Raw genomic sequence first — 22058 nt, forward strand, 5'->3', positions numbered from 1 at the left:
TTCCCGCGGCGGCCACGGCTGCCCCTCTCATCTGGGCCCGCTTCGCAGGGTGGAGAGGTTCGGTCCTGGAGCTCTGATTGGTCGGCGCCAGACGAAGACCCGTCTCCGAAGGGTCCCCAAGTGGCTCAGAGGACAGGAGGCGCAGCCTATCACTGAACGAGGGTGAAGGGGCGGGGCAGTACTGGGTAAGAGCGCCGATTGGGTGGAAGGCGGATCCTTAAGGCCTTTGAGAGTTCCCATTCGTCTGAGGACTCCGGCGTCAGGCACGTGGGGCGGAAGTGGCTGAGAAGGGAATGGGGGTGTTGACTTTGGATGTTGGAGGGGATACTGGTGGACGGTCAGTTTTGGGGGTGGCGGAGGGTGGAGATAGATGTCCGAGAGGACTGAGAGGGGGATCCGGGGCAGCTCAGATGGGAGCCTGAGGAAGCTCAGAGTCGGGGGTTCTAGAAGACTCAAAGTGGAGGGTTTAAGGGGTTCAGGGAGGGAAGAAGGTTTGCAAGGAGGCAGGCTCGGGGCTAAAGGTCCACGAGTGCTGCAATGAAGGGGCGCTCGGGAAGGGAAGTCTGAGGGGGCCAGAGCAGGGGGATCCGAGGCGACTGAGAGTGGACGCGTCTGGGGAGACTCAGATTGGTGGCACAAGGGTGTGCAGAATTGGGTCTGAAGGCTTGAGGCGGGTCCATGGGGACCCTGAGTGTTGTTCGAGGGCCCGTCTCATAGTTGCAGGTCTGAAGTTGTCAGGATGGGGTCTCAAATTAAGGTGTTTAAAGGGGCTCTGGAGTGCAGCCCTGGAGCCTGTGTGGAGCTCTTGAGAAACGCTCCCAGTGAGCTCAGAGGGTGTCCTCTGTGAGAGGCTTGAGAGGGCAAATATGTGTGGTTTGATGGGCCCTTGGTGGGTGGGGTTTGGGGGAGTGTTCTGGGTGCTCACTGTCCAGGTAGGAGCCTGGGGCTCACTGGGTGGCTTTGAGATGCTGAGGACTCAGGTTTTAGAAACCAAGTTTCACTAGAGGGCTGAGGTGAGGCCCTGGCCCATGATAGAACAGAAAGTGGGATCATAGCCTGAGGGTGGGAGGCTTGGTGACTTCAGCATGTCCTCCCCCCTCCCCCCACAGGACTGGGTACATGGAGTTGGTGTCGATGGAGGATCAGGACGCCAGGGTCCCAGCCCTGGAGCCATTCAGGGTGGAGCAGGTTGTCAGGACTGGGGGTGCAGAGGGTGATGGTGGGGACTAGAGGCCGGGAGGTAGAGTTGGAGTAGGCAGGCTGACTCCTGGGTTTGTGGACTGGGACTGCTCCCTCCTTCCAAATTCATTCTTACCCTCAGGGTCCAACCCCACCCTCACTTGGGCACTTCCCACCCCCAAAATGGGCATTGGTCTGTTGACTTCAGGCCCTGGCCTGTCTGGGGACATCCTGAGCCTCGCTTCAGAGGGAGGGGCCATGCTAGGGCCCCTGTGTAGGTCAAAGGGCCATACCTTCAGGGGGATCTCTTTATCCTAGGCACCACCTGTTATCTACTATGTCCCTGACTTCATCTCCAAGGAAGAGGAGGAGTATTTGCTTCGACAGGTGACCCCAGTGGCCTTCTGCTCTGTTTTTCCCCTCTTCCCGGATCCCTCCCCAGCCCCAGGTCCTATGTGAGAGCCCCTAAGGCTACAGTGAAGATCCTGGCAGAAAGGAGAGTGCCCCACAGCACCCCTCCCTCACCTTCCCTATTCCTCTCTCAGGACCTGCTGGGGCCTGTCAGAAAGAACTTTTCCCAGGGGGCTTAGGGGAAACCAAACTGATTCTTAGAAAGAAGGTGGTTATTATGGATCTCATCCTCTCTGTGCTGAGATAGCCCAATCCTGCTATCTTAGAGAAAAGGAAGTTATAAACATAGGCTGAGCTAGCCCAGTTCAGGGCCCTGAGATTTGGGGAATGAAGAATTTGCAGGGTTCAGATTTCTGTGCTGAGATAGCCCAGGCGTCAGAATACTACAGAGGAAGCTCTTCCCTCTGATGAGATAGCTCAGCATAGACCCAGGGTCTTGAGAACAAGGAACCAAGCACAGACCACCTGTGCTGAGATAGCCCAGTCTGTACTCTATTCTTAAGGTTTGGGGAAGGAGGAATTTACAAAGCTCAGAGTCCTTGCACTGGGATGGTCCTTTGTGGCCCCAGAGCCTTAGTTATAGAGCATAGATCTTCCTTGTGCTATCCCAACTAGTCCTGTCTAGTTTGAGTCCCAGGACTAAGTTAGCTACAGAACACAGACCCTTGTGCTGAGATAGCCCATTCCAGCCCCATAACCATGAAGGGAATGAGGAGATTATTAAGTGTAGACTTCTTAGACTTCTTGGAGATTGCCCATTCTAGACACTTGGGATCTTGGCAGTGGGGAATTTTCAAAATACTCTTTGCTATGCTGAGATAGCCCAGTTTAGCACATTCCCTCCTCCAGGTGATAGGAACAAGGAGGTTCCAGCAGCCAGACTGTGCTGAGATAGCCCAGAAATCAGGGAATTGTAGGGTCCAGACTGTTTGCTGGACTGAAAGAGCCCAGTCCAGCCCAGAGCTGTGAGTAGATTCAGAGCACAGTTGTGTAGCCCTGGTTCCTTTCCTCGACCCCGGTAGATACAGGTGGGCTTTCGGGCCAGAGGCCTCCATGGAGGAGACGGCAAACAACAAAATCCTGGGAACTCTGTATCCCGAGAACAATCCCGGACAGAGATGAGCCATTTCCACCCCAGGTCAAGACACATGTGTTGGCCTGGGTGGGAGAATCAGGGTGGTCCTGAAAAAGGAGTGACCCCCCTCCCTCCCTCCCAGGTCTTCAATGCCCCAAAGCCCAAGTGGACCCAGCTCTCCGGGAGGAAGTTACAGAACTGGGGTAAGTGTCCCTGCCTGGGGACGTGGGTGATTTGGGGATGTGGGCTAGGGCCAGCAGCTCAGGTTGGACAGGCACAAGACATTGGGGGGTCCTTGAGGGTTCAAGAGGTCCCAAGGGCCAGGAAGATTCTGAGGGTCCAGAGAGATTAGGGATTTCCTGATGAGTTGGGGGTGTATCTCAAAGGGTCCAGAGGTTTGGAGAAGTCAGGAAACCTGTGAAGGGTCGGGTGGTGGTCTCCAAAGAGTTGGGGGTCCCTGAGGGGGTCAGAGTGCTACCAACCACTGGGATATCCTAATGGGGGCTCCAGGTGCCAGGGCTCCTTGGTTGGGTGCCCTCAGGACCTCATTGCCCCCTCCAGGTGGGCTCCCCCATCCCCGGGGGATGGTTCCTGAGCGGCTGCCCCTGTGGCTCCAGCGCTACGTGGACAAAGTGTCTGATCTCAGCCTTTTTGGGGGTCTCCCAGCCAACCATGTCCTTGTGAACCAGTATCTGCCTGGGGAGGGCATCATGGTAACCACACATCCTCACCCCGACCCCCAGACCCCTGATCCACCATGGGGCAGGGCGTCATGTTGACCCACCTCCACTCTCATTAAGCAGCCACGTACCCCAACCAGGCATTCTCCTCCCTGTCCCCAGCTGGGGACTCCTCCTTGAACTCCAGAGGGTGGGGGGTGTGGACTCCTGCCCTGTCCAGCCCTGGTGCCCACTCCCCAGCCCCACGAGGACGGGCCACTGTACTACCCGACCGTCAGCACCATCAGCCTGGGCTCCCACACCATGCTGGATCTCTACGAGCCGCGGCAGCCAAAGGATGATGACCCTGCAGAGCAGGTGGGCCCCGAGACACTGCCCAGCCACTCGTGGGCGTGCTGACATCCCACATCCTCCAAGAGGCCCCATCCCACTGGCCTGATACTCTCCCAAACACCTTCCCCTGTCCCCTCATGGAGCGCACCCACATCCTCCCAGACACCTGACCCATCTGCTTGCAGGGTGCCCTAGAAACATCCACAGACACCCCAATATCCCCACCTGCTGAGTGGATGCCCCGACACCTTACAGATCCCGTGGCCCTACACGTTCAGAGTGCTCCAATAGCCCAAGTCCCCATGCAGGGCTCCCCAGTACACCAGCAGACACTGATATCCTCAGATACCCAACACCATTCACTTGTGGGCGTCCCCGCCATCCTCCCAGACATCCTGACTCTGCCCACTGCACGGGGCACCCCAACACTGACCTCCCTGCCACTGCAATAATGTGATCTGCCATGCAGGACACCCTCAGATTCTCCTTGGCACCTCAACCCATGACTTGCTGCTCAAGGACCGCCCCCCCAGATACCCTGACTCCCCTGTCTGAGGGTTGCTCTTGACAGCAGCTTCCCTGACCTCTCTCTGAGTGATGCGTTCTGACACCCCAGCGTTCACAGAAACTGCCCTGGATGCCCTGACCCACCTGCTCCTTAGGGCTTCCCTTTTTAGGAAGCACCCTGCCTGCTCCTGGATACTCTGACACCCCTCCTGCTGTGCCCGTGCCCTCAGACATCCTGATGTCCCCAGATACGCCCAGATTGCACCCCCCTTCTCTCCTCCCTCTGTCCCTGCACCACCATCACTGACTTCAGCCAAGCCCTCAGCCCAGTTCCACCTAGTTTCCGGGGACCATTGATCCACACGCCTGGACCCCCACCCCCCACCCCCCTTCAGCTCCCTCTCTCAAACCCTGGCCCTGGGACCCCGGGGATTTTTCACTCCAAAGCCTGATCCCCGCAAGCACGCCTGCCCCTCAGCCTTTGCCCCTGGGAACTCGACCCTCGTCCCCTGACCCCCAACGTCTGCTGACCTCTCGCCTACCCCCCGATTTCTGGGGACCCGCTAACTATCGACCTGCCCCGCAGCCCCGGCCCCCGCCCCGGCCGGCCACCTCGCTGCTGCTGGAACCGCGCAGCCTGCTGGTGCTCCGGGGCCCCGCCTACACGCGCCTCCTCCACGGCATCGCAGCCTCCCGCGTAGACGCGCTCGACGCCGCCTCCCTGCCGCCCAACGCGGCCGCCTGCCCGTCGGCGCGGCCCGGAGCCCGCCTGCTGCGCGGCACCCGCGTTTCGCTGACCGTCCGCCGCGTGCCCCGCGTGCTGCGCGCCGGCCTTCTGCTCAGCAAGTGACGCCAGGCCCCGGGACCGGCCGGGATTCCCGGGCTCTCGCCTCCAGACGGCTGCGCCCCTGTGACCTTGGAACCCTGGGGCAGAGGCAGTTCCCCCGGGTTTTATTTTCCCAGTAGTTGTGGGAACCACAGGAAAAGGCCCCATTACAAATAAAACAAAACAAAATCTTTCTTTGGGTTTAGATTTTTCAGGGGTGGGCGGCCAGATGCCTGGGTTCCTGAGGGGGGCAGCATCTGGGACCTTAGATGGATGGTGGGGCCCTGGGGGTCAAATATATGGGTCATTGGGTGGAGCAGAATCCAGGGCTCTTGAGGGTTACGTCTGGACCCCCTTGGGTGGGGTAGGGTGAGCTTGGGAGGTTCAGCTACTGGTCTGCTGGGGAGGAAGGAGTTAAGTGGTGCCGCTGTCACCTGAGCTGGGCCTCAGATCACCTGGCTCCAGGTTCCCCTTGGAAGGAGGTGGAGCTGAGCTGCCCCTGGGCCCCTGGCTGCCTCAGGCCTGGGTGAGTCCTGCTGAGGAGGTCTAGGGGGATACCCCTGGCTAGGAAAAGGGTTTTTACTGGGGATTCTCACTGAGTCTCTGTCCCCAGGCCCCAGCTATGGCCCTGCCCCCACCTCTGGGCCCTAGACCCGCCTCAGAGCCCCTCAGCCACCCCCCTGGAGCCCCTCGGGAACTGAGTATGGTTGGGTGCGCCATCTGCCTGGCATCTGGAGAGAAGAGAATCAGGTAGGGGCTGGGGCTTTTGAAACTTAGGTCCCAAAAGGTTGGGGGCAGTAGCAGGGCCCTCTGAGGGTAGGAGGCACAGTGGCTATGATCACTGGGGGCATGGGGGAGGGAGCTGGGGACAGGTGTTGGGTAGGGTGGATAATGGGTACTGGGCTCACCCAGGGGTCTGTCAATGCCCCCTACCTGCTAGGCCAGAACAGGCCCAGAAACCGGGGCAGGACTCCTTGGACCCTCCTGAGCATTTCCAGTGTGGGCTGAGGGGCACTGAGCCTGCCGCTGGCCCTCCCAGACCGCCAGCACCCTCTTCGCATGAGGAGCCAGCTGGGGGCAAACACTGTGAGGTGAGCTGAGGTGACCCAGGCCCCTGTGCCAGCCCCCACTTCCTCTCTGTCCCCCAGAATCTGGCCTCCACACTCGGGTTGTGGTGATGATTCTGGAAAAGTATTGGGCATCTTTAGGGGGAGGGCCACTGTAGGAAATGATTCTTGACTAATCACTATAGAAGTATTTCATTATTTTACCAACTGAGAGAGAATTATTTCATCATTGGTTGTGGTGCAGCCCGGTTCCTTGTGGGGGTATCCAACTCCATCACCCTCTCCCTGTCCAGACCCCCAAGCCCCACATGTCAAATTTCCAGGAGCCTTGAAAACCTGGAGACTGAACTAGAGGGCCTCAGGCCTGGCTCCACCGGGAAGGCCTCCAGGTGGGAGCAGCCCTGGTGCAGACCCAGAGATGGACTCTGCTGCAGAGAAACATCCAGAAGACTGGAGCCTACAGAAGAGGGGTGGCAATGGGAGTGGGGGCAAGGTCTTAGTTGGCCCACTGGCCCTGACTCAGCCCCCTGTGTTCCCCAGTGCCCCATCTCTGGCCGGGAGGTGTTGGAGGCTGAACAGGAGAGGCTGCACCTTTGCCTGTTGGGGCTGGGCCTCCAGCTTCAGGACCTGGAGCGAGGCCTGGGGTCCTGGGCATCGGCCCAGAGCAGGATGGTCCAGCTGCAGGTGGGTGGTGGGAGGCCAAGATGTGGGAGGGTGGGCAGGGCCTTGGGAGTGCCAGCTTCCTGGGGTAGGAAATGGGTTTATTCTGTGTTCCGAGTGTCTGGATAGGAAAGGGGAGTGTGTGACTCTAGGTCCCAGTTCTCTGGTGCCCCTGGTGTGCGTGTGTGGGCAGTGATGTCCCACCCTGTGTATCCAGGCCCTACAGGCAGACCTGCGTGGGGCAGCTGAGCGTGTGGATGCATTGCTGGTGTTCAGTGAAGGGCTGGCGCAGCAGAGTGAGCCCCAGGCCCGGGCATACCTGGAGCAGGTCCTGAGGGCCCTCGGAGCCCACCGAGACAGCATCTCCCGGCGGCTGTGGCGGCTGCAGGCCCAGCTGGTCAGCTACAGCCTGGTAGGGCCCACCCTGGCAGTCCCCAGCTCAGGTGCCAGTCCCACAACCGCCATGACCTCTGTCCTCTGACCAGGTGTTCGAGGAGGCCAACATACTGGACCAGGACTTGGAGGTCGAGGGGGAATCGGACGGGCCAGGACCTGGTGGGGTCTGGGGGCCCCGGGCACCCAGTAGCCTCCCCACTCCTGCAGAGTTGGAGTGGGACCCAGCAGGGGACGTTGGGGGCCTCGGGCCCTGGGGACGAAAGACAGTCTGGACACCAGGGGCTCCCTGTGAGCTGTGTGGTCACAAGCGCTCCCAGGGCAGGGGACAAGGCCTTGAGGTGAGAGCAGGTGGGGGACACCTCTGTGCGCCTCCTAGCAGGGTCCTTCCCTTTCAAGGAGGTCTTGGTGGCTCTGTCTCTCCCTCTGTCTCTCTCGGGGTCTCTGTCTCTCTTGGTGTCTCAATGTTTTCCTCTCTCGCTCTCTCTGTGTTTTCCTCTGTCTCACTCTTTGTTTTTCTCTCTTCCGCCTGTGTCTACATTTCCTCATTTTCTCACTCTTCCCCCTCACTCACCCCGCTACAGCCGCACTAGCCTCCTGGCTTCTTGAACATTCCAAATACACTCCCATCTCAAAGCCCCCAGATTCATGCCCAGCTCACCTCTCAAATGTCACCTCTTCAGACAGGCCTGCTCTGGCCTCCAAACAACATCACCCCTTATCCTCTTGCTTTATTTCCTAACAGCACTTACCACATTTTGACATTATCCATTTATTTATTAATGCATGGTGTCTCTCTTTCCTGCTAGAATAAAGCTCCATGGATGCCAGGACTGTGCCTGTTCCCATGCCCACTGTGTCCCCAGCTCCCAGAACAGTGCCTGGCATGTAATAGACACTCATTAAATATTTGTTGAATGAATAATGTCTCTCCTCTCTTGGTTTCTTTGGCTCCACCCTCTCTTCCTTTCTGCTCAAGATCTCTCTCTTCCCCTGGAATCTCATCTCTATGACACCCCCCATCCTGGCCCGTCCTCAACCTTGTGTCTCTTTGTCATTGGTTTTCCAAGGACCCCACACTGCTCTGTCCCCACAGGACATGCTCGTGTCAGACCTTAGCCACCGGAAACACTTAGCAGGTCACCGAAGACGCTCGCTGCTCCGGAAGTCTCAGGTGAGCTGGTCTTCGGCTAGGTGTATTGCTCAGGAATCTGGATGGCAAGTGACAGAAAGCCAACCCAGATTGGACTGCACAAAAAAGGGGATGCTATTTTTTCATGTATCTGAAAAGTCCAAGTGCTGCTGAATTCAGGCCCTCAAATGCTGTTGGGGCTCAGTCCCTCCCTCCCTACCTCGGGCTCTACTTCCCCAAGGTGGCTTCTTTCTCAACAAAGTGGCTGTCCCAGCAGCTACACATTCACTTCCCACTGGTTCACCCACCCCAGGGGAAGGAGAGTGCCACAGACCTTCAGGCAGCAAGGTCTCAGGGCTGACTCCCACTTGCCCAGCTTGGGTCACGGCCTATGCTCTGAACCAATCACAGTGGCCAAGCTGTTGGAGGGCTCTGATTGGCCAGATCTGGGTCACACCCCCCATCATGGAAGTGGAGGTGTGGGGTCAGGAGAGTGGGGAGATGTGACACCTGCCCCCCCCCCCCCCCCCCCCCCCCCCCGCCGCCTCCCTCAAATTGAGTCACTGTTACCAGGAAAAGGGGATTGGTTGGAGGGAGGGCAGATAGAAACAGACATCCACTACACTTGGAGGCATTCCAAGTCCATGTGGGGTCCTGGGGATGGAGGGGGTGCTAGGAAAGGAGCAAGAAGCCCAGCCCTGTAGGTCTGTAGTGGTAAGGGCAAGTCCACACTGAGTGTCACTTCCATCCATTCTGCTGCTGGCTGCTGTCCACCCTTAGGACAAGAAGAGGCAAGCTTCTCCCCATCTCCAGGATGTGATGCTGGAGGTGGACGCTGGGTGAGATGCCTGGGAGACGGGTCTGGGGGTGTGGGGGACAGGGCTCGTGGTGGCGGCCCACCCGTATGTGTAACACTGCATTGCCCTTCACAGAGCCCCTGCTCCTGCATCCAGGTGGCCCCTGACCTCCCTCCTTCTCCTTCTCCTCTTCCTTCTCCTGGTGGGTGCCACATTGCTCCTGCCCCTGTCAGGGGGGCCCTGCTGCTCTCCCTCCTGGCTGGCCAGGACACCTTATGTGGTGCTCAGCTATGTCAATGGTCCCCCCCCAGTCTGAGGATGCAGCCCAGGCATATGTAATAAATGGTCACTGTCAAAGGATGTGTCTTAGTCCATTCAGGCTGCTAACAAAATACCATAGACTAGGTTGCTTATCAATGATAGAAATTTATGTCTCACAGTTCTGGGGGCTGAGAAGTCCAAGGTCAAGGAGCCAGCAGATTTGGTGTCTGAGGAGGGTCCACTTCCTGGTTCATAGACGGCCGTCTTCTCGCTGTGTCCTCACATGGCAGAAGGGGCAGGGAGCTCTCTGGGGTCTCTTTATAAGGGCACTAACCCCATTTCCACCTCATGACCTAATCACTCCCAAGGCCCCACCTCCTAATCCCATCATACTGGGGGTTAGGATTTCAACATAGGAATTTCGAGCAGACACAGACATCCAGTTTGTAGCAGATGTGTGAGGATACTGGGTGCCCGAGTACCCGGAAACTAGGATACGGTCCTGATACGTCTGGACAGCCACCTCCACACATCCCTTTGCCTTGAGCACAGGACACAGAACCGAATCAGACCATGTTGGGTTGGGGTCCCTCAGACCCTGAGACAGAGATTCAAGCACAAGTGGTTCATTAGGGAGGCGATCCTAGCCGACTGACGGGGGGACGGGGGAGTGAGCCAGGGAAGGGAGTTATTGAGTTGGTCGCTGCTCTGGGCACCTGGGGTGCCATCCCAATGGGACCTCTGGGAGACTGTGTGGGACACACTCAAAGTTGGTCTACCCAAGGGGTGAGGAAATTGTGGCCTTTCTGTACCAGCTCCCATTTCTCACTGGTTACAGATTGTTCCTGGAGGGGTTGACTCCCTGGCACTTCTGGCCTCTCCTGCTGTAAAGGCCCTGCAGGCAGAGGCACAGGTGCTTGCCACAGGAAGCTGGAGGCGTGTAGGGAAGGATGCAGGTGATGTGGGCCAGCTGCCCCTGACCCGCATCCATACAGGTGCTCTGCTAAAGCATTCTACACGGTGGACTCCCAGGCTGGGCCATCATGGGTGCGGGACTGTGAAAACCACCTTCCCCGAGTCTGACAACACCAAGCTGAATGGCCGGCGCGCAGTCGTGGAGTCCAGTCCCCAACCCCAGGTGTCTAAGCTCATCCTCTCCCCAGAGCTTCAAGTGTCAGGACAAGAGGTGGAGCAGAATCAGACTCAAGAGCAGAGGCAGGAGCCCTGTGCTAGGCTCCTGGAAATGTGCATAAGACAGATCCCCTCTCCTTAATTCTCACAACCGCCAAATGATGTGTCCCCACTTAACAGAATGGGAAACTGAGGCTCTAGAGGGGAAGTCACTGGCCTGAGGCCACACAGGGAGCTAGTGACTGAAGCCCAATCAAAGCTGATTTAGGGCCGGCCCCGTGGTTTAGAGGTTAAGTGCCTGCGCTCCGCTGCTGGCGGCCCGGGTTCGGATCCCGGGCGCACACTGACGCACAGCTTCTTTGGCCATGCTGAGGCCGCGTCCCACATATAGCAACTAGAAGGATGTGCAGCTATGACATACAACTATCTACTGGGGCTTTGGGAGAAAAAAATAAATAAAATAAAATTTTTAAAAAGCTGATTTAAATAGAAATGGGAATTTATTTTCATTGGTAACGGAAAAGTTTAGGACTTCAGGCACAGGTCAATCCAGGGTCTTAAATGATACCTCCAGTTCTTTCCTCTGGTTTGGCTTCATTCTTATCCTGGTAGTGGCCAGGGTGTCCTCAAAACCTCCAAGCATACATCTCACCAATTTAGCAGCCAACAGGAGAGTCCCTCTTCTTTTAGAGTTCCAACCACAGCCCCACAGCTGGCTCCCCTGGCCAGTGTCACATGCTTCACTGGGGGCTGCAGTCAGCCCTGCCTGAACCACATGTACTGAAAACGCAGGAGGGGTGGGTCGCCAAAGAATATCAGAGAGCTGTTACCAGACAGGGGAATGGACACTCAGCAAGGGGGATTCTGGGAGAGACTCCAGGTTCAGGGAGGTCAGGATGCCAGCCTGGGTCTGTCCTGTATCAAATGCCAGGCCAAGGCTCTGTCCCCAACCAAGGAGGCATGGTCTCCCTGGGATCACTGCAAATAGGGTGGGCAGAGTCTTGGCAATATTGACCCAAATGACCAGGAAATGGAACAAGTCTCATTCTTTCATTCATTCAACACTGACTGAGTGTCTGCTATGAGCCAGGTCTGGGACAAAGAGCAGGGCTGTGACAGTGAGCAAGACAGGCTAAAATCCTGTCCCTCTGGAGCTGACATTCTAGTGGGGGAGACCAACAGGAAATAAAAGACACAGGTAAATATGTAATCGGTCAGATGGTGCTAAGTGCTAAGGAGCAAAAGTGGGCAAAGGGAAGGGGGTATGATTTAATTAGGGTGGTTGTGGAAGGCATCAGGGAGGCGATTACATCATCATGTTGTAATTATGTCATTATAGCAAGTTGTAGTGAGGAAAGCAGCCATGGGGACTCCGAGAGTAGTGCTGTCCAATGGAAATATAACGTGAACGAAAATATAATTTTAAATTTCCTAGTAGTCCCAGTAAAACAATAGAAACAGGTGAAATTAATTTTAATACTTTAATTTATATTCTCTTTAACCTGATATATCCAACACATTATCACTTCAATATGTAATCAATATAAAAATAATGAGGTATTTTACAATCCTTTTTTCTTAGGAAGTCTTTGAAATCTGGTATTTTATACTTTATAGCACATCTCAGTTCAGATGCTTAATTTTCAACAGATAAAATGAAATGTAGTCCTACCAAAACAATAAAGTTGTGTTTAATGGAAAAAATATTTTACACTGCTTCAGTTTTAACATTTAAATTACTTAAAAATTTATGAAATTAAAAAACATCCCTCATTTCAAATGCTCAAGTCACAGGTAACTCCCAGGTACCATACCAGACAGTGCAGACCTGGAGGAAGAGCATTCCAGGTTGAGGGAACAGCAAGTGCAAAGGCCCTGAGGTAGGAATGTGCCTGGCATGTGGGAAGGCCAGTGTGGCTGGAGCGTGAGTGGTGGAGGGGGAGAGTGGGAGGTGAGGTGAGAGAGGCGATGGGGCCAGATCAGGTGAGACCTTGTGGACCACAGTGAGGACTTCTAGTCTGAGTGAGATGGGCATCATTGGAGTTTGTTTTGGTTTTTCAACTTTCATTCTGTACTTTTTGAACTTGTATAAAAGGAGAAGGAACAGCATTACCAGTCCTCGTGGACTCATCCCAGCTCCAATCATTATCAACTCAGACCAATCCCATTTAATCCTCCCAGGCGCCCACTCCCCGAGGAGCGCAAGAGATGAAAACTGAGGCTGAGAGAGATGAACAAGGTGCGGAGGCCCCAAGGTGGGTACTAACTGGGGTCAAAGCTGAAGTAGAAGCCACAAGCACAAACCATACAGCCTGTGCTCTGGGGCACTCCAGGCCCCAGTGGTGTCCCTGCATGTCTCCCCTTGTTCCCCTCCAGGTCTCTGCCCACACTGGTCCTCCTGCTTAGAAGCCTATCCCTACCTTCTGGCAAATGATATTTCTTCAAATGTCACCCCCACTTTATAACTACTTGGGTACCTGCCTCCAGCACTGGGTTTAGGGCAGAGTCATGCTCCTCTTCTGTCCATCCTCCCTTTGGTCTGAGGGCTGGGCTCCTTTCCTAAGGACCTCCTTCTCCTCCTCCCAAACTGCATCTGCTAAGAATTCATCTGCTTTCCCCTGGTTTAACTGACATGGGTGCAAACACAAGTCAGGGTTGCGAAATGTAATATCCCAGAGAATGTCTAGGGCAGACCCACACGGGGACATGGGCCGGGGTATGCCTGTAGCCTGCGGGTCCACCGCTCCTCCCCCACGCCTGCGCCTTGCTGGCAAAAATCCCAGCTTGTAGCTGAGGCCAGACACCTCAACGAGGCTTGAGGTCCCCACTACTGCCTCAAGGGTTACCAGCCAGGCCTCCTCATTTCCTATCCTGCCTCACTACTCTCCATTAAGGAGTCAATGGGGGTTTCTTTGGGATCAAACCAGGGTGGGTGCCATGGATTTGCGCAGGAGAGAGAACTATGCTGCTTCAACCAGTCCGCCAGTCTAGACAGCTACCTACACCTATCCCTCCCAGAGGGTCACTTCTTGGTTTGTGGGGCCTCTTCGAAAATCCCCAAACACATAAAATCTTTAAGACTACCAACAGGGAAGTCAGCACATCCCAAATTTTATTCCCTTTGTTCAACAGTCCTGAGGTTGCGGGGGCACAGGCGTCAGGGTTCCCCCTCAGAACCATCAAGTAGAGGTCTTGAGGGGTCTTGAGTTGATCAGCTAGGGCCAGAGACTCCCTAGCCCCTTCCTCATCGGTCCTAGTTTGTCACAATTAATGGGGGAAAAGTTTTCCAAAAGGGGATTCGGGGCTTCTCACCGTCCATCAGGGCATCTTCCCAAATTCCTCAGCAAAAAGTCTGCTTTTCTTAGAGTTAAATACAGGAGAGGGGAGTTGAGGAGCCAGGGGTCCAGAGAAGGGTGTCTCAGTCTTTGTCCAACGGGGGGCGTCCCGGCTCCCCATGCCTTCGAGTCAGCAGCTCTCAGCTTGACACAGTCCAGCAGGCTGGCGACCCAGGCCGCCCCAAGCCCTCATGGGAGAGTCCGACATGTTACCATGGGTTGGGCAAGGTAGGGCGTCTCTCACCATCCATCATGGAGGTCTGTAGGACTCACATTGCCGGGAGGGCTCTCCGATTCCCTCAATCCATCGAGCTAGTCTCTCAAGACCTCTCACCTTTCATCAGGCGGGCTCCCTGGTCCCCCCACGCAGTTAGGCTGGCCCCCCGTCTTCCCTGCACCATCGAGTGAGCTCTTCTGCCTGTCACCGTCCATCGCGCGGGGTCTCTGGTGACCCCATGCCGTCGGGCGGGCTTCTCGGGCCGTCACCATCTTCAGGCGGGGTCCCCGGGGCCCCCGCGCCGCGGGGCTCCTCGGTCGGGCCCCGCGGGCGCACGAAGGCACCCAGGGCCGTGGCGTGGCCGGAGCGCAGCAGCTGGAGCTGGCGCCGCCCGCGGCGGTACAGGTACTCGATGCGCAGGACGTCGGAGCGCGGCAGGCAGGCGTGCTGCCGGAACTCGGCCCGCACCCGCGCCTCGGCGCCCGGCTTCCCGCGCCCGGCGCGCAGCAGCTCGCGGTACAGGCTCAGGACCTGCCTCTGCAGCCGGCTGGGCCGGCTCATGGTGCCGGCGGGGCCGCGGTCGCACGCAGCGCAGGCCCCACCAACCGCCGCGCCGCCGCGCGGCGCCAGACGCCAGCAGCCAGGCAGCAGGCACTTCCGCCCCGCGCGCCCCCGCCTCCGCCTCCGCCTCCCGCCTCCCGCCTCCCGCCTCCCGCCTCCCGCCTCCCGCCTCCGGCTATCCGGCGCCCTCGCGTCCCATTGGCTGTCGCTGCAGTTACGTCACAGTCAGGGCGGAGCTGTCGGTGGCCTGGCCCGCTCGCAGGGAACCTGCGTCCTTGAGGGGACAGCAGTTCTGGGAACCCGGAGGAGGATGAGGCTAGGCTCTTGGACTCTTAGGTTTTGGGTCGGAAGCCCCGACCTAACTCCTGGGTCCTGGGAGAGCGGGAGCTAGAGGTTGGGATCCTTGTGTCCCCCACGGCGCGGTGGCACTGGGAGAGAGAAGACAGGCACAAGCATGACTGTGTCATCGGTTATTTATGACAACAATCGGGGGAAGCTCCGTGCCTTCCCACCTCCAGAGCAGGCGTGTGTCGGGGGTCCCAGCCCTGGGGACGCGCAGAGGGACGGGGTCACGCGGGGAAGTGTTGGTCCCGGCCGGCAGGACCAGCTTCTGCGGCTGTGGGAAGACAAGCAGCGAGAGGGTGTGGGCTCCAAGCCCCCAAAAGGCAGCCTGTTGGGAGGCAGTTGGGCTGGTCGCTCCCTCTGCCGATGTGAGTTGGGTCTTGGGGCAGGAGAGGGAGGGTCCTCACCAGCTGTGGAAGCCCCGAGTCCGGCAGGCCTGGAACACGTCCACTAGGCTGGCACCCCGGAGTCCTCCTGGGAGGAGGTCGTCGACCGCTGTTCCGTTGTAGTCCCCGCAGGCTGCCCGGAGGCGTTCTCTTAGCGTAGAGGAGGCCCGCAAGGACATGGCCCCCTGGGGCCCTCCCAGCGCCCGGGGAGTGGGAGATCGCTCGACGATAACCTGAGAGCCCTCCGCCCAGGTGTGCGACCACGCCCCCGCACACCTGGGACCGGAGCCGCGCTGGGCGTCCATTCACCTGCAGAAAGGGGAGGCGGCTCAGGGGCGGGGATTAGGGCTGGAGGCCGGGAGTCACGGGGTCTTCGGGAAGCACTGTGAATCCTTCGGGTGTCTATCAGAAATACATATCTAGGTCTTTGCTAGAGGAATAAGGTCTGCAATTTGCTTTAAAATCCTCCAGCACCAACAAAACAAAAAGAGTGGGAGGAAAAGATGAAAGCAAGAATAGCAAAACATTTGTAACTGTAATGGGGTTTCATAACACTATTCTCTGTTCTTTTGTGATGCTTGAAAATCTCCATAATAAACATTTTCCTAAAAGGGAGCTTTAGAGAAGAAAAGGCCTTTGTAATGTGTCTCATCTCTCACCTGTGTCTTCATAACCTAATAACTGTTCACTGTGCGTGTCCTCTGTGCCAGGCGCTATTCCAACTGCTTGAATATTTTACTATTTATTTCATAAGATGATGTGTGACAGTATATTAATAAAATATGCAAAATAATATGATGCAATTGCTATTTTAATATATTGTCACTTAATTTATATTTTATGTAATACATTTATTTTAAAATAGTGAATATTTCAAATAGCTTATTAAATATTTATTTTAATATTTTCAATGATATTAAATCCCACCAACACTCTGACCGGTAGACCTGCAGTCCTATAAGCCTCTTGCCTCTTACTGATTAGGAAACGAGCCCCGGAGAAGTAACAGAGCTTGCCCAGGTTCACGGAGCCGGTGAGTGGCAGAGCCAGGTTTTGATTCCCCATAGGGGGCTGGTTTCGTGACCTGTGTTCTTAACCACTCTGCTCTATACACTGCCTCTCCAGTAAGAATATAAAAGCGGCTGCAAGAGCAATCACAGCTCATATTTACCGAGCACTTAGTGTACACCAGCACTTAACATGTACGCTCACAGCTGCCCTAGAAGGTGGGTACAATTCTTATCACCACTTTTTGTGGATGGGCAAACTGAGGCTGAGTCATGTGCCCAAAGTTACACTAGAAGTTTAAGAGACCACAGTCCGGGTCTCCTGACCCTTTGACCAAAGGCTCTGGCTCAGCTTCCCCGCCAGGTTATGGCAGATGCCCCAGCTGTTCTCTTGCTGGCCCATCTTCCCGCTCCTACAACTAGCCTCCACCTCACAGCTGTATTCTATGTCTCAGCATGGGACTTCAGGCTTGTTTTCCCCTTACTGAGAAATACTATCCATTTTGCCCACCCAGATTCCAGTTCTCCTGCTCCTCTCCTGCTTCCAGCCTCCTTGTGGAGCCAGGTGCCCCCTGCCCTGACCTTTCTCTCTGCTGGATTTTCAACCTCTCCTTGTCTGTTTTCTTCCCATCAGCACTTAAACATCCCTGAGTTTCTCCCATCTCAAAATCATCATCATAATAAATCAGTCTAAGATAGCCTGGCCCTCTGCCTCTTCCTGGCTCATCTCTATTCTCCTCTTGCATGGACAGCTTGTCAAGAGAGGTGTCTCTGTCTGCTGTCTCCACTTAAGCCTCATTCCTCAACCCTGCAGTCCAGGAGCTGCCCTCCTGCTGTGATTTCGTAAGTCACCAATACCCTCCTTGGCCCTAAGTCCACCACATTTAGTGAGCTATTTTATACTCATTAGTTGATTTTCACCACAGTCTGCAAATGTAGTCCCTCCCTTTTCCTGGTCTTATTCTGCAACGCTCCTCCCTGCTCTCTTCCCCAGCCTAACTTCAGGTCTCAGCTCATTTGTCACCTCCTTCAGAAAGCCTTCCCCGACCCCCTAAACTGGGCGCACCTCCTCTGGGCTCCCACAGCCTACCTGTGCCTCCCCACCCCAGCCCTGATCACTCTGGCCTGTGCTTCCCCTATTACAGCTCTGATCACTCAGTCAGCAGTTCCCAGGAGTCCAGTAGGTCTTGGGTCAAGGTGGAGTCAGTGGATCCTGAGAAGTCCAGGGTGAAGTTTATGTAGGGTCTAGAGGGTCATGGGAGATCAGGGCAAGGGCAGTTAGCCAATGGAGGTCACTGTGAAATCAGAGGGTAATGGGGAAACAGTTCTATGTTAAAAGGCTACTGAAGGCCAGTGAGGGGTCCGTAGGCCCCAGGGATCAGGCCAGGTTATACATGGGTCTTGGCTGGAATTGAGGAAGTCCTTTACCCATATTTCTCGCTTGGATCCTACAGGCGCACAGCCATCCCTGAAGCTGACGATCACCTGTGGTTGGGGGGCGTGCAGCCAGGACAGGGTGGGAACTCAGCAATGACATGGAACCAGTCAGGATCTTGGGGCCTGGAACCCACCAATGTGGCTAGCTCATAGGCACAGGGCTTAACAGGCCTGGATGCAAGCCCACTGAAGCCATCAAAGGTGGTGAAAAGACCCCTGAGCACTAAGCGACATGTGGCACTCTCCCCAGCCTCACAACATTGCACACTCCCATCCAGGATGCAGCCTGTGCCCTGTGGGTCGGAAAAAGGCTGGCACTGGAGGCAGAGGCCATGCAAGCACATACAGCGTTCCTGGCAGCCAGGCAGGACCAGCACTTCCCCAACCTGCAGAGACAGACAGATAGACTCAAAATCGGATCCAAAAGACCATTACGAACATCAACAAACAAGGAAGCATATGTGTAACACATATCACAAAGGACTAATTTCCCTAATATATAAAGAGTTCCTAGAAATAAAAAAGACCAACAGCCCAATATAAAAAAATGGGCAGGGGCCAGCCCGATGGCATAGGGTTAAGTTCATGTGCATCGCTTCGGTGGCCCAGGGTTCACGGGTTTGGATCCTGGGCACAGACCTACACACTGTTCATCAAGCCATGCTGTGGTGGTGTCCCACATATAAAATAGAGGAGGATAGGCTCAGATGTTAGCTCAGGGACAATCTTCCTCAAGCAAAAAGAGGAAGATTGGCAACAGATGTTAGCTCAGGACCAATCTTCCTCACCAAAAAAAAAAAAAAAGGCAAAGTCTATTCAGAAAGTTAATAAAAAAGGAAATACAAATGTTTCTTAGGCATTTGAAAAGATGCTCAACTTCCTAATAAGACAAATACAAATTAAAAATCATTGAGATATTTTTTCCCTATGAGATGGGCAAAAATTTAAAAATTTCATACGTTTCTCCAGTTGTCCCCTGAATATCTTCTATAACTGTTCTTTTCAAACCAGGACGCAATCAAGCTTTGTGCACTGCATTTGATTGTTGTGTTTCTTAGCCTCTTTTCATCTAGGACAATCCCTCTGCTTTTCAGAATTCCTTTTTTTTTTTTTTTGTGAGGAAGATCAGCCCTGAGCTAACATCCGTGCTAATCCTCCTCTTTTTGCTGAGGAAGACCGGCTCTGAGCTAACATCTATTGCCAATCCTCTTTTTTTTTCCCCCCAAAGCCCTGGTAGATAGTTGTATGTCATTGTTGCACATCCTTCTAGCTGCTGTATGTGGGACGCGGCCTCAGCATGGCCAGAGAAGTGGTGCGTTGGTACGCGCCCGGGATCTGAACCCGGGCCGCCAGTAGCGATGCGCGCGCACTTAACCGCTAAGCCATGGGGCTGGCCCTCTGCTTTTCATTGGTGTGTGAAAAGCCCTAAAAGCTCTCTGAAGATTCTGATGTGTGGCTAGCATTGTCAACACTGGCATGGAGTGGACATGCAGTGACAGATGTATCTGCTCTTCTGCCTTGTTCCCCCCATTGTGGGCATCTCTTCATTCCCAGGGTCACTCTGGGGTTTATTTACTATTTATTTGCTGAAGAAGATTCGCCCTGAGCTAACATCTGTGCCAATCTTCCTCTATTTTGTATGTGGGTCGCCACCTCAGCATGGCTGTCGAGTGGTGTAGATGCGTGCCCAAGAACCAAACCTGCGAACCTGGGCCGCCAAAGCGGAGTGTGCCAAACTTAACCACTAGGCCACAGGGCCCGCCCTTCTGGGGTTTAAACATCCATGTTTTTTCCTATCCAGTGGCCCCTAATCTCCAACTATGTCAACCATCCTGGGGGGTCTCTCTTTACCTCCTAATGGACTCAAGGAGCTGCAAAACCTTGAAGGGAACACTGCCTGCCCAGGGTTCATCCTGGGTAACAGCCTCCCAGGTTCTTTGGGGAACTAGCCCCACTTTCAGTCTACCAGTGATTTATCTACCCTCTGGCTCCAGCTCTGGGCACATGCCCCAGGCCTGGCCAAGCAGAGACAAATCAGAGAGTACCCCATTCCTTGGCCTTTGTGATCAGTTTAGGGACGGACAAATGACCTACACTGGACAATAAGAGATGCCCTGGGACTTCTGCTGGAACTGTTGAGAGAGAAGTGCTGTCTCCCCATGGAGGTTGCTAAACCGTGCCTCATAAACCTGGAGCAGTATGAGACCACCGCTGCCCTGCAAACAGAGAAGTGGTTTGAGAATGAGGCTATGGTTGTCTTCAAATATCCATTCTCCATTTCTTCCCTAGAATTACAATTTTTAGCTGCACACATGGCCACCCAGCTAAAGATACATCTTCCAGCCTCCTTTGCAGCCAGATGGGGTCCTTCCATGAAGTTCTGGCCAATAAGAAGTGAACAGAAGCGATATGTGCCACTTCTGGGTTGTGCCCTTGAAGGGAGGAAGGATGACCTCCTTGTCCCCTCTTTTTTCCCTTCCAACCTGCTCGAATGTAGATGTGGTGGGGAACAGATGAGGGCAATACCACAGGGGAGGCAGAGCCACATGATAGAAGGAGCCCATATCCCTGACTTGGAGGAACCAGACTGGTTACACTTGGACTGTTCATGAGAGAGAAGCAAGCTTCTATCAAGTTGTCAGGTTTAAGCCACTATAATTTTAAGCCTCTGTTATAACATGTGGACCTACAGCCTACTTAATATAGAAGCTAACACAGAAAAAGGAAAAGGCAGGGAGGAAAGATTGAAACTTGAGTCCTAATGACATCATTTGAGTCCCTGAATCCAGCCATGCCTGAAGGCCTCAACTTTACACCAATAAAAGTAGATGTATTTCCCGTTGTATTTAAGATAGTTGGCATCATTTTCTGTCAGTTACAACTGAAAAAGCTGACCGATACGATGTGGTTCAGCAAACATCTTATGACAGGTATGGGAGACTCTGCATCTACCCGCCCAGGCCTGGGGACCTCTCTTAAAGGGTGTAGCGTCCATTGTGGAAGCAGCCACAGTGGTCCTGGGACACACACTCTGTGCCATCAAAGATGAGGCCAGGGTCACACTCACAGCCCTCATAGCATTGGGTGGAACAGCGAGCAGGGCTGGTAGGCAGGACACAGCCCCCCACAGGTCGGTGTACAGATGCTGTAGTGGCTTCGGGGCGGACAAGTCAGGGCTGCAGGCGGATGGCAAAGGTGAATGCTTGTGATTCAAGTTTCCCTTTCCGATCCTTTTACCCCCTGCCCCAGTCAGGCTAGCTTCCCACTGATAATTTCTAACCTCTCCACCTTTGGAATTACAGTTCCCCTTCCTTTGGATGCCCTTCCCACACATTCTCTTCAGCCAGTTCCATCCATGTCAGGACTTCTCTGATCCCAATCAGGAGAGGGGGTGCTTGCTGCCAGCCCACAACCTGCCCCAGATGCATTCCAGACCCAGCCAGAGCACTCCTGGCAAAGCTGGGGGCCCCTCCAGGGCATCCCAGGGATCCCAGTCTCCCGAAAGGCTGCAGTATAAGCTGTGAGGGCATCACGGAGGCCAAGGTGTTGGCCACGGGTGCGACATACTTCCTGCAGGCATATCTGAGGAAAGGCTTGGGGCTGATATGGCCCAGGCAGCGGCCAAAGGGACCATCTGGCGCCTGTAGGACTCCACGCAGTTGGGAGCCTTGAAGATCTGGGCAAGTTGCATGGGGCAGCTGACGGTAAAGCCAAGGTTGCGGTGAGGCAGTGGACAGCGGGTAGCAATCAGGCCCGTGGGCCAGGATCTGGTGTCCAGGGGCAGGTAGAGGGGCCAACGTTGCCACCAAAGGCCCCACAGAGCCCCGCTAGCCGGCCGTGGCAGGTGGAAGGCACAATGAGGCACCCCTGGCTGCCCTAGTCACACACGAGACGCAGCCCACAGGCCGTGTGCACATGGCTGCCCTCTGGTGTGGCCCAGGCCCTACCCCCAGTGGTGCCCCGGGGACCATCCACATGTGAGTAGGAAAGGGGTCAGGACTGGGGCTGAAAGGTTGAGCCTGTTCCCACGCCTCCTAGCAGCCTGGACATCCCTCCCAGTAGTGCCATACGGAAGCTGCGAGACTTGGGTGAGGGACAGCCTCTCTGAACTTCAGTTTCTCCATTTGTAAAATGGCAGGATAAGAGTACCTGCTTCATAGGGTTGTTGGGAGAATTAAATGAATTAACAAAAAGTGCTTAGAACAATGCTGGGAATATGGTGAATGCTTTATGACCCAAGCCAAGATCAGCCAAATACCAGTCGACTCACAGACATGTGAATGAGAAAGCTGGTTGGGTAAGTCACTGAGATTTTTGAGGT

General features: G+C 55.1%; 3 protein-coding genes across 6 annotated transcripts; 2 read left to right on the plus strand and 1 right to left on the minus strand.

Moving 5' to 3' along the window:
- Positions 1-259: 259 nt before the first annotated feature.
- Positions 260-5206, plus strand: ALKBH6 (alkB homolog 6). 2 transcript variants are annotated; one of them, XM_058530910.1, is made up of 7 exons: positions 260-337; positions 1110-1188; positions 1498-1566; positions 2808-2868; positions 3227-3378; positions 3586-3702; positions 4772-5206. In XM_058530910.1, the coding sequence occupies exons 1-7, from the start codon at positions 294-296 to the stop codon at positions 5033-5035; spliced, it is 786 nt and encodes a 261-aa protein (XP_058386893.1). In that variant the 5' UTR covers positions 260-293; the 3' UTR covers positions 5036-5206. The 2 variants fall into 2 exon arrangements, with proteins under 2 accessions (XP_058386893.1, XP_058386894.1); XM_058530911.1 differs by lacking the exon at positions 3586-3702.
- A 75-nt stretch (positions 5207-5281) lies between these two features.
- SYNE4 (spectrin repeat containing nuclear envelope family member 4) lies at positions 5282-9420 on the plus strand. 3 transcript variants are annotated; one of them, XM_058530885.1, is made up of 9 exons: positions 5282-5537; positions 5625-5761; positions 5952-6102; positions 6619-6762; positions 6956-7150; positions 7224-7472; positions 8228-8305; positions 9044-9102; positions 9196-9420. In XM_058530885.1, exons 2-9 carry the CDS (start codon positions 5634-5636, stop codon positions 9374-9376), a joined length of 1185 nt encoding a protein of 394 aa, XP_058386868.1. In that variant the 5' UTR covers positions 5282-5537; positions 5625-5633; the 3' UTR covers positions 9377-9420. The 3 variants fall into 3 exon arrangements, with proteins under 3 accessions (XP_058386868.1, XP_058386870.1, XP_058386869.1); XM_058530887.1 differs by having other exon boundaries at positions 5282-5761; positions 7224-7482; positions 8202-8305; XM_058530886.1 differs by having other exon boundaries at positions 5282-5761; positions 6956-7135.
- A 4123-nt stretch (positions 9421-13543) lies between these two features.
- Positions 13544-14616, minus strand: SDHAF1 (succinate dehydrogenase complex assembly factor 1). The gene has a single exon (XM_058530928.1). It carries the CDS (start codon positions 14563-14565, stop codon positions 14209-14211), a length of 357 nt encoding a protein of 118 aa, XP_058386911.1. The 5' UTR covers positions 14566-14616; the 3' UTR covers positions 13544-14208.
- Between the last annotated feature and the right edge of the window lie 7442 nt (positions 14617-22058).

This window comes from Diceros bicornis, chromosome 34, assembly GCF_020826845.1.
Source record: "Diceros bicornis minor isolate mBicDic1 chromosome 34, mDicBic1.mat.cur, whole genome shotgun sequence".
Classification (NCBI taxonomy): domain Eukaryota; kingdom Metazoa; phylum Chordata; class Mammalia; order Perissodactyla; family Rhinocerotidae; genus Diceros; species Diceros bicornis.